The sequence below is a fragment of the Pyxicephalus adspersus genome, chromosome 6, assembly GCF_032062135.1.
Source record: "Pyxicephalus adspersus chromosome 6, UCB_Pads_2.0, whole genome shotgun sequence".
Classification (NCBI taxonomy): domain Eukaryota; kingdom Metazoa; phylum Chordata; class Amphibia; order Anura; family Pyxicephalidae; genus Pyxicephalus; species Pyxicephalus adspersus.
The window spans coordinates 74,825,675-74,838,242 of NC_092863.1; the positions used below are offsets into that span (position 1 = coordinate 74,825,675).

The 12,568-nt window shown below is 35.3% G+C and overlaps 1 protein-coding gene across 1 annotated transcript in view; it reads right to left on the bottom strand.

Moving 5' to 3' along the window:
• Positions 1–12,568, bottom strand: part of XRCC4 (X-ray repair cross complementing 4) — a gene marked incomplete in the record, with an annotated part of 180,314 nt that overhangs the window by 136,255 nt on the left and 31,491 nt on the right. The window contains 2 exon segments of the mRNA XM_072416190.1: positions 11,175–11,365; positions 12,515–12,568. Of these exon segments, the coding sequence (XP_072272291.1) occupies positions 11,175–11,365; positions 12,515–12,568 (245 nt within the window).

The window sequence follows — 12,568 nt, forward strand, 5'->3', positions numbered from 1 at the left end:
AAAAAAAAAAAAAAAATAATGACATCATACAAAAATCAAAGTATACAGACTTAATATGCCTGTACTTACCTTTTTTTAAAACCGATATGACTAAATGGTGGATGGGTCTGTTTTTTTAATGCTCTCTAAGACTGGGAAGAATAGATTATGATGAGTGAACCAAAACGGTTTACTTAAAATCTTTTCCTAATATTAGGCTAATGTTTAATCCAGGATCAGATCTATTCCAGGTGTGCTGGAGCACTCAGGTTCACCTATTATAGAGATATATATATATATATAAATCAAGCCAGATAAATATACCTAAAACTAAAATATTTTGGATAGAGTGACTTGTAAACATAAAGTTCTGTAATTTTAACAATACAAAGTAATTTAGAACACAGCATATTTCTTCTAAAGAGTTTAGCACATGAATTGGAATACATTTTCCGGCACCCTGGGAGATGTTCCTTCCTTACAGGATCTAAAGATATAAATTCTGTCTTTACCAGCTGTATAATGGAAAACATGTTAGTTGTTTTGTAGCTTATAGACAACATGAAAAGTGGCCCACTGTGCAGTGTTTTACAAAGTGTACTCACAACATTCTTTCAAAAATTGCAAACTGTTATTCTTACATAAACTGCAAACTTCCCATGGAATATGGAACACCAATAAGATATAAAGAAAACTTTGCATTTTCCCTTAGAGGGTTAGTCAACCCAAAACTAAACCTTAGTATACAGTGGATGCTGTAGATGTAAACCATGTTACCATAATGTCTTGTGTCTCTGGTGTCTCTTTATATGTTTGAGCTTCTAGATCTACAAACATTTCACCGTCATTAAAAGGGAGTTCCATTGTGTCTGTTGAATTTATATTTGATTGATTTTTAATTATAGTGGAGTTTGCAGGTTTTCCACATGTTTGCGTGGGTTTTGCGGGTACTCCGCTTTCCTCCAACATCACGAAAAACATGCAGTTAGGTTAACTGGCTATCCCCCAAAATTGACCTTAGACTGTATTAAAGACATATGACTGAGGTCAATAGACAATAGGGAGGTCAATAGGGACAATAGGGAGGTCAATAGGGACAATAGATTGTGAGCTCCTCTGAGGGACAGTTAGTGACATGATTACAGACTTTGTACAGCGCTGCTTAATATGATGACGATATATAAATAATGAGTAATAATAATAATATTAATAATAATAATAATAGAGGACACAATGGGCGTAGTGGAGACACCCCAGACTGGATGGGAACAGCCAAAATTAGGATGATAGGTGGGAGAACCTGGAACTATATAGCAAGGAAATTTCATCATTACAGTCCCCAAGGCCTAAAGAAAGAATGCATGCTTAATACCACACATTTTGCAGTATGAAGGGGGATCGCACATGGCTATATTCAATAGGGTTCTAAATGGTCCAATTGCTGTGTATGCTCCCACAGGCTTATTAAGTCTGACCATTACAACAAACATGGCAAAGGTTTTTCACAGAACTCACCTGACTATGATTAGCCCAGATGTTAATGTTCTTTGTGTTTGTACGTTGCAGTGTCACCAATTTAATAACACAGAAGATTATACAAAAGAACAAAAAGAATTGTTCATGTGAGGAACAATTACTGGAACAATTTTAACATTTCATAAGAAAACTAATAACTGACCATCAGTAATTACATTTTGGGTAATATACAGACTACTCAGCAGCTTTATTTACTTCAAAAACTGCAACTAGCCACACACCTAATCTGTCATTGCTGGCCAGTGGGAGGAATGTCACCCATACAGGTAGCCAAAAAGATCATTGTATCACTTAAACTGACCTGAGGGACACAAATTGCTCATTATTCAATGAACCCCTGGCAACCTCTGGTGAAACCCTGGTGACAAACACTGCTTTAAAGCCTTTTATAACCAATGAGAAAGGCATGTATACAATCACAGAAAATAATTAAATTTTTGTCCACATAACAAGCTCAAGTAATATATAAGATCATACACAAAACAAATTATTCAAACATTGGGACTTGATTTATGTGCATGACACCAGCCCATTGTAGCCCTCACTAGCCTGCTCACAAATTAAGCACTGAACATGGAGAAATGGAACTCTGTCTTCTGGGATGAATGGACCACTAACACACTGGGATGAGGGGTGTTTGTTGTATCTGCACATTACCAATTACACAGAATTATTCCATGCAATAACAACCACTAGTACAGCATATTCAGGTGATGCTGGTATTGTCTAGTGTCAGTTCTATGTAACACACAATGCTCTCCCTGTAAAGGACTATTCTGTATAGCAGTGGCAGGGTAATGTGATGTAAAATAATATATTACAGCTCTGTACTGCTGCTACTTGAACCGGAAAAGCTTTTGGTGGTAGGGATACAAACCCGAGTATTTTTCTGCTTTATATGAATCCCATGAGATCAGGCTGTGTTGGTTATAATTACATATTTAGAAAGGTGATAGTAGATCAATAATGATTCCATGTCATTGTTGCCTCCTATAAAAGCCAACCAGAAGTTGTAAGTGCACTCCTATACACAGACAAATGCAACTCCTCATCTACAAAGATAAAGAAATAAACCAATGATGTTTGCTTAGGTGGCAGTAGTTTAGCTGGCAAGGTCTCAATGACCCCTTACAGAGTAGTGTGTGTGGCCTAGTTTGCAGCTGGCTTGACACACTGACACTTATGTGTACCCAAGGCACCTAAGCCATTGTTGTTTCAGTGTGACACTTTACAACTGGTGCTCTGCTAATTATCCCAATAGCAGTACTTCTTGCCTACAGCTAAACCATTTATAATAAAGAAAATAGTTTATCAGAAAGACGGTGTCTATGGGAATAGTAGTTCCGCGGTTCATTGCAAATAAATATTTGTGTTACATTTTGACCTTTACGTTAATTGAAACAATTTTTTGACTGAATAATTACTAAATAGCTTCATCCTGCCTCCTGCAAATCCATGCAAATTAACAAAAAATCAATGTGTCTATTGAGGGCTCTAAAAGATGAGACAATTGAGGTTCATTGCCAGTAGCAATCTTTTCTTACAGAACTGCTCTTGTGAAGTTTATAGGCAGTCATTTTAGATTACTTAAAGAATTCAAGTCTCACAGAACTTCATAGCGTTCAAGAGGTGCTCAGATCTCTACAAATAACCTATTATTAAATGGTAATATTTTAGGCTTTTAGGTCTACTAAAAAGCAAATTATCTGAACTTCAAAAAATCTATACATTTCAATGTCCAACTTCACAGTGCTTTCCTGATGCAGCTTCAGCAAACCTGCAGATACAAGATAAAAAAAAAAAAAGCTTCCAAACTTTCGTACTTCTTTATAGTGCCAAAGCTAAACTGCCATTCTTATTGGCCTGTGTAGAAACCCTTTATAATGATGAACAAATAGAAAGAGGAGTGAATGGGACATAGCACTGGGTGGGAAGAATCTGTAGGCTGGTGGTCAAAAAGTGGGTGGGGTGAAAATAGCTGTGAAATATATTAATCAGTTTAATGAATGTACAAATTTGCATCAGGCCATTTCATAATATACTGATGCCAAAAAGCTATTCTTAAAAATTCCCTTTGAAGGAGATGGCCTGATTCAAATAGATATATGCATCAATCCACCATCGTTTCTGCAAAACACGTAGAAATGATTTCCATTCCTTCTATGTTGGACTGTTGGACATTCCATAGAATGTTGGGCAATGCAAAGTGAAAGTTTGAATGGTATTAGTTGCCAAATAACACACAGATAAATATTTTTTCCCAGAAATTGACACCCCCTCCTCTTCCAGTCTTCGCTATTAATTCCTTTGATGTGATTTCTCAGCAACCAAAAGTGATAACTGGGTTGGCAATAGAGAAAAGGCCACAGAAAGCAACCATAGAAGCTGATATCATTTTCCTTAACAGAAAAACACACTTCTGAAAGTTCTTAGGGTACGTGGCAGCCAAATGTGCATGTAGGACAGTATAACCAACAATGCTTTCCAAGAATAAACTACATTTTAGAAAATTACTTTTGCAGAAGGCATGAGGACACATTGGGCCTGATTTATTAAAAAAAACTCTCCAAGGCTGGACAGGATACACTTTCATCAGTGAAGCTAGGTGATGCAGCAAACCTGGAATGGATCTGGTCAAGGATTCAAAACATTTGCTAGCAAATAGCAAATGACTTTGAAGAAATCCATTCCATGTTTGCTGGATCACCCAGCTTCACTGATTTTAAGTGTATTCTTCCAGCCTTGCAGTGCATTAATAAATCAGGCCCAATGAGTAGAAGAAAACATTTTTCCATTGAAAGATGTAGCTCAAAAAATTTGCCATACACCCAAAGAAAGCAAAATGTAATAAACTGTATCAAATTATCGATGAAAAAACACAATTCAAAAGCAACAGTTCAGATTCCCCAAGTTGGACAATTATCTGTTATTTGAGTAACCTTTGTTTCCCTTTGGCTGTGACCTTTGTAGCTGTAGTTTTATGGCATGTGGCTTTGTAACAAAGTGATGAGGTTAGGATTTAAAAGCAATAAAATATTAATGCAATGTACACAAGACATTTAAAGAATATGATGTATGTCAGACATAATATATAAACATTTCAGTCAGGGTTTTAGCGGTTCACTAAGTATGTATGTTTTTGAACTTTAGGTTTCTGTGCTGAAGCAGTTTCTAACATCTGAATGCCAAGATGTGCATATAGCTGTCTACAATTTTCTGGAATTTATTAAATACTCCCATGAGTATGTAAAGTGTGGAGATAATTCGAAAGAAGTCAAGCATCATGCCACCAGTCAGTAATTACAAGTGCATCTGGGATGCCTTTACTACCTGAACATGCCCCCTGCACAGTAACTGCAGACATCCAATAAAACAGTCAACATTAAGGGCTTCTGATCAGGTCACCTTAAACCAATTTTTAACCATAGTCACATATGGACCGTAACAACATGAAAAACTGTGGAGGTAAATTATGGTGCCTCTTTGACAGCTGTAGGAAGTAAAGATACTGTAATTGATGGACATGTACGTTAACATTATGAGAAAATAAGCAAAGTGGAGCCTTAGAACAGAAGGTACTTATTTGTCCTATTCATAACTTCATGGCTTTAGTATGCTATGCACTGGTTCAATTAAGAACTTTTAAATCACTTTAAATCGTACTATAACTTTTATGGTTAAACTTAGAGCCATTTTATCCATGCAAATGATAACTAACTGGGCGGAAACAGCTTTACATAGTTTGGATCTAATTATTTCTATCATATGAGGCTCTATTTGTGCTATAGGGCAGAAGTTTTGGATGTACAATATGCCATTGCAGGATAACACTAAAGCAAATCTCCAATTTTTGGCATATGTGGGTTACATCACAGCATAACAGGTAACAACCACTGATCAAAGGTGAAGCATTTATGTAATATTTATTCTGGGGACAATAAATATTTAAAGAGCCTGGACATGTGTTTCCACATGCAATAGGATGAGTTTTAAAATTTAAAATTGATTTTATTTTGGGTTGCTGGTCACCTCACTAATAGTATATATGGAAATATCATAGGCAAAATATTATCTTGAAATATAAAATGATTGATTCTGGGTGAAATAATGACAAAGATTAGATTTTAGAGGAGTGTTCTAGTTGTTCTATAGTTTTGATGAAATTTGGTCAATTTAATCAGGTTTTTTTTCCCAGACAAATAACTATTGTTTTCTATGAAACGGTCCAGTTATGTTTGCTCAGAAGACAGATATATGTATTTGCAAGTGTGTATGCCTATACAAGACAGACAAGAAAAACAAAATGCCCAGCGTTAAAGTTACACATATCACATGTATTTATGGGTAAATAACATTCCAAAATATGCTACAATGGTTTGCACAATTTAGAACAATAACTACTTTAATCAGATGTTGCTTCCTCATCCGTGCCCCAGTGCAAAGGGAAAGTCATTAGGTCATGGTATATTTGATTGCAGGGGTGGAAGAGACCAGGGTCCTCCTTAGCCATGCACAAAGCCCCTAATTTTCTCCATTTAAATAGGGTAAATGTCACTGGAGACATTTGTGATACTAATTGAAGAGAATATCTGGATTAAAAAATCTTTAAAATCCACATATTTATGATCTACATACCAGCAAATGTATCCAGGCCATTTTAGAATATATCTTTATGAAATAAATAGAACTTTATCTCTTTTCACACTAGCTTGCTTGCTTTTACTTTTTTATTGTTACCATGCAGGTATACACAGGATAATTGCTTTTCATTTAATCACTTCATAAAGACACTTTAACAATGAGCTATAAGATTACCAACAAGTTTTTCCACAGCTCCATGGAACTCACTATTAAAAACCACAGTGTCATTTGACAGGTTCTGCCTTCCAAACGATTTTGCATTAAAGTTATAGAGGAATGTGTGTGCGCAGTCTGTGGCATTTTAGGAATATTACCTAGAAAGCATGGTCCATCTGAACTGCCCCAAATTCAGTAGGTAAGAGAGCTATTAGAGGGTTCTCCAAGCACTTCTAGGTGTCTACACTTTTCACCTGTAGCAGTTAACTTTTGGTTTTGATGACTCTCTACATTCATCAGCCCTAACATTTTTCAACATTTGTACTAAAAACCTGAAAGTATAAATACAAAAAATGTCTGAAATGTAATGATATCCAGAACTAGGGAAATACCTCACATGAATGTTATTTTTAATTGGAAATGTAAAAGGAAATGTGATCCAGTTGCTACTTACTGTATATCTCAACTCTCACTCAAATTGTATGGACCAAAAACTGGACACGGTGGAAACTGTTCTCAAGCGAAGGAAATTTGATGAGAGTTTTTATATAGAAAAAGCAAAAGTTGTTTAAATTGTTAGAAGGATTTGAAATGCGAAATGTGAAACCATGTTAATCATTGAAAAATAAATCTCTAAGTAATGTCAGATCAGATTTGGTGCATATTGAAAACATTCTGACTAGTTCTGTCAGTGAAGCTTTATCAGCCATATTTGTCCAATGAATAAAAATATTTAGTCTAAATTTATGCATGAGCATGGAATGTAAAATGCTCAGTCGAGAAGGAAAATTGGAAGTGTAATCCTATTATTTTAAAGTGAGGCCCTGGTATAGTTATATTGATCATTCTGTCAAGTAGCATGAAAGACAGAGGACAGACAAACAAGAGGGTATAAGTAAGTATAAAGCAGAGAAACCTTTTAAAGCATTAGGATGGGTTGCTTGTAGGGGAAGAGGAGTGCTAAAATGGACAGGAGAAGATGGGAAGCTTTGGGAGTCCATACAAGGAAAGTTTGATATTGGACTGGAGAAAATAATTCTGGAAGTATGGCAATCTAAAATGGAACAATGCAAGTACAGTCCAGTCAAAAGACCATCACATGGAGTTTTGACTGGATATTTTGGATATTAGACATCAGAGTTCTCCCCAGCCCCGGCTGTTTTTGGGTGGTTACTGAAGAGTAGGGTCACAATAAAAAGGGCTGCCTCCCATCTTCAATGTCTTCCCACATGGCTTAAAAAATTTTCTGGGTTCAACACTGGACATGTTTGAATAGTACGAAAATCTCTCATTTACATTACTCTGACATTACATATTCTCTACCCTAATAGAATGGAATTTATAGAACACAAATTAGCTAATAACAACTATAAGGAAAACTTAAATTGAAATCTTTGAAATTGTAAATGCAATGTACATAATAAATAGAAATAAGCACATTAAAATTATTGGTGTGTTATGCACATCTATCTGTACTTTAAATTATGGAACTTGGTAAAGACATTTAGTCATTTTAAGCTTTCTAATATATAAGAATAAATTGGACATACAGAGATTTCCTTTTGAGAACAGATGATATATGTTAATAAACCATCATGGACATCTTTTGTGTCTGAAATGCAAAAGCTTAAGTAAACACATATTTATGGAAAACATATGCTAAACTGTATGCAGAACCCCCTGCTGGATTACTTTGTTTTCTGATTCAGGAAATAAACAAATCTAAACAATAAGAAAATACAGTACATCCATTTCCTGTTGATTATTTATATTGTAATTCATATAAACAAAGAACTTTTTCCAAAGTCAGAGACCAAGTTGGGATTTGCTCCAAGAAAGTGAAATGGTGAGATATTGCATAATGTGTTTTCACTTTGTGACAGACATAAATTGTAGTCTCTTCTCCACCCCCTGGATCCAAACTGCCCCTGGGAGGGTTGGTTAGACCACTGAAAGAAACTGCTGCTCTCACTCTGAGATGCAGATTCTTACTTTGGGTCCACACTGGTAAGCAATTATAGAATCACTTAAAAAAGTAAAATAAAACAAGAATTGTATACAGCATGGTTTCACCTGTTCAGTCTTTCAGACTTTAAAGCAAAAGTCAAAGCACTATATTATGCAGGAATGGATTGTGAATAGATTCTGAAAATACCTAAACTTGATCCCACCAGGTCGTATCGGGTCAGTAGCATGCAATGTACCTACATGAAACTGGAAGAGTTTACTGCACATCTCTTTATACATGACACAAAGAGAGCATATGCTGTCAACCAGTATCTATGGGTAGATGATGTGGTAGAAAGCCGAAACTAACAAGTACAACCGAAGGGTTCATCCTCTAGAACAATATGTGAGCTATAGAAGATGGATGAAATGCTGCTATTTACTGTTTTGCCACTAAAGAGTTGTTGCCCAATGCAAGAATGCTGATTCCAAAACAATAACGTAAATGGTAAGTAACAATTACTAGGGTCAGGATTGTAAATGAAAAAAAATAAACTGATTTTGCTCTTTAATGTCAAAAAGGTCATTAAAGTTTTGCAGCTACTAACAGATTAAGAAGGAAAAATAAAAACCATTGAACACTGCTACAGAATTCTTTTGCATTAATTATATCACATATTGGAAGATAGAAAAATTCTCACAATATACCAGGTTGTCCCTATCGAATAAAAAACTTAAAGCAAGAGAACAATAGTCTATACTTGTGAGAACTGGCATCATTGACAGTAACCTACACAATGTCTCACACAGGGACATAAATTAGCAGACATTGTTGATTGTTAGAGAGTTATTTAAAGACACGGCATTATGATAACCATAAAGAATACTCAATACTTAAGGTTTAGTTTTGGATTTACAGTATATTTAGGAAGCTTGTTGCTTTTGAGTTGTTGTAAACCACTGGTGTAATATACCTCCCCAAAAGGCTAAAGCCTACAAATCTCTAATATAAATTAAATTAAATTCAGCAACAAGGCAGGGAAGACCACTCCATTATCCAAAGTTTTCAATTTTCTTAGCAGACCTCTTCTTATAAGAGGAAATTTGCTGTCCTGATTACCTAATTGATTCTAATGTGAATCTAAGAAAAAAAGACCCACAAGAAGCTATTTGTTGCGGTTTTTTATTAATTTAGATTTATACATTTTTTTCTTTGTTCTTTAAGGTTCAGACTAACAACTATTGCAAATTAATATAACGTAATCTGTTATTAAACTAGCAGGTGGAAATCTGGTCTCCTTTTAACACATTAGCATGATTACTCTTTAAAGACCTCCAGCTCCATGAATCACCTGTCCCTATCAGAGAGCATATAAAGTTATAAATCTAACCTTCTAAAACAAAACACAACACATTCCCTGATGTCATTATTTACTTAACAAAAATAAAGGCAATGTGTGAAGCCATGTATGAAATACACGTACACCCCAAAATTCAAATATTAGTAGGAATCAACTATAGCAGCAAAAACTAGAAGTCATAATTTTCTTTAGGACTTTTTTCAGTCTCTCACAACGTTGCAAAGGAATTTTGGCCCAATCATCTTTACAACATTACTAAGATTTGTGGGCATTTGTTTATTCTCAGCTCTCTTAAGGTCCTGCCACAGCATTTAGATAAGGTTGAGGCCTGAACTTTGACTAGGCTATTGCAACACATTGATTCTTTTCTTTTTCAGACATTCTTTTGTAGATGTGCTGGTGTGTTTGGGATCATCTTGTGGTGTTGGAAGATCCAGTTTTGGACAAGATACAGCTGTCGCACAAATGGCCTCAGATGTAACTCTAGAATACTTTGGTGTACAGGAGTTCATGGTTGACTCAACGACTGCAAGGTGAACATGTCTTTTTACAGCAAAAGAAGCTTAAATCATCACCCCTTTACATTTGGTAGGACACATTTGTGCCCATACATTTGGTATTCACCAAGCTTAGCCCCGTGTAGTATAATAAAGCTTCTCCACATTGGTCTTGTCTATTCAAAGAATATTGTTCCAGAAGTTTGATGGTTTGTTCAGAAGCAACTCTGCAAACCTAAACTGTCCTGCCATGTCCTTTTTACAGATATTTTCTCCTAACAACCCTTTCAAACAAGCCATATTTGTTTAGTCTTTTACTAATAACACTATCATGAATATCATTACCATGTTGGAGCCTTTAGTGTTAGTTTTATTTATTTCACTCTTGGGTGTTTTGCAATTTCCCTGAGTATTGCACCTCTGACCTTGACCTGAGGTGAATTTGCTGGGACTTCCACCCCTGGGAAAATTGACAACAGTCTTGATGTTTTCCACTTGAATGATGGACTTCAAATTGTTTGCAAATAGACTTATAATCTTTACCAGAATAATGGGCAGCAACAATTGCTTCTCTAAGATCATTGCTGAGGTCTTCCCTTTTTGGCTTTGTGTTAACACACACCTGCATGCTGCAGACCAGCAAACTGCTAAAACTTATGCTTTTATAAAGGTGATTACACTCAAGTGCATTGATTAGTAGTTCCTGGCTGCATCCTGTTCTCCTAATTTTTTTTTTAAGTAATAGGGATTTATTAATTTTTCACACATTGCTTTTGCACTTTGACTGTGTTAAATAAATAATGAGACTGTATAATATGGTATGTGTTATTGTGAAAAAAAAAATGTTTAAATATATATATAAGTTCAAACAACTAAATAAAGTGAACCCCAAATCGCTATATTAAATAAAAAAACAAAAAGCATGCAGATCAGTTTAGACTAAAATTCTAAATAGCTAATTCACACTAATTCAATAAACATACAAGAGCATCTATTATACCAAAATCTGCACACTGTTCTGCATTCTGCTATCCCGGCAAAGAAAAGTGGTACTTACCGAAACATCCATTAATTTTTTCTCATAAGTAAAGCAATACAGGTCAGGTTTTTCTCCATCCTTTACCAGATCAAAACTATATTTGCTAGCTGGCTGTGTTGTGGCAATCAGAGCTTTCTTTAACTCTTCAACATATTTTGACCTTTCCATCTCCATATCTGCTGCTTCCCTGGATATATCTTCTGCAGACACTTTTAAAAAAAGGAAAACATTCAGGAGGTAAGAGTTCCAGATGTGGGAAGATTGCCCCTGAATCATTCTGTGATCTTGGAACATTGTTAGTAACCCCATTCAGTTCTTTCTTATTTGTCTAAATACATTGGTTTTCTATAACTTTACATTGTGTTGGCTCTCCAAACTCTTCTTTTTTGGTACTCAAATGATTTTACATTTATTACAGCAATCAGATACCCAGGAAAAAACTTAAACGAAAACAAGGGCTGTGGTTCTTCTGTTGTGTATAAAGACTGCAAGACTTGCACGTTAACTTGCGTCATGCTTTTGTTGCTCAGATGGATTGCATCCCCGTAATATAAATAATGGCAAATTACAGCATAAAGCAGAGACTGACATCTTGTTATTATGTTGCTGCAAAATATACCTCTTCCATATCCTACTCCTGAAATAACAACTCCTTTAAACTACAACAAGTAATATAAACTTTTGTGAAATACGAGTGAAAAAAATCATGTCTTGGTATATTCATGTCAAGATAATATTTAAGACTTAGTTAAATTAGTTTTATTGTATCTACTTACTAATTACATTGAAGATATTATCTTCCAGTAATAATATGTACTATTTTATACTATAAATAGTAGTAACATTTGTTTGCTCTACAGTATATGTTACCACTTTTTGGTATATTGGGTATTGTGGTCCATGGTTTACCCATAGGCAAAGAGTTGTCAAAGTTGTCAAATGATGAATAGTGTAATAGTGTTCTTCTTAGTGTGGACATACTACATATGATTAATTCAAAGACAAGGTATAATGAAGGTTTTTGATTCCTATATATTATGGCCTAAAGAGAAACTATTGGAAACCCCAAATACTCACCAGTCCATGTTCCCTTGGAGGATGCAACCATCTTCTTCTTTCTTCTCTTCTTGTAGAAGATCTTCAGGCCACCTTGAATGGCCAGGCCAGGATGACTTAACTCCCACACAGGCACATGGGAGTTCATTTATTCCTGGTATGCAGGAGAAGCCGGTATGCCCAGGTATACTGGCAACCAAAGGCTAAGTATATATGCAAGCCCTATATGACAATGTCCACAAAATTTATACATGAACACAATGTCCATTGTTGAAATGTATGTAAAAATAAAGTATGTTTACCTTGGCCTGTCCATGCAGATTGTCCATCACAAAGTGTTACAGTAAATCCTTTAT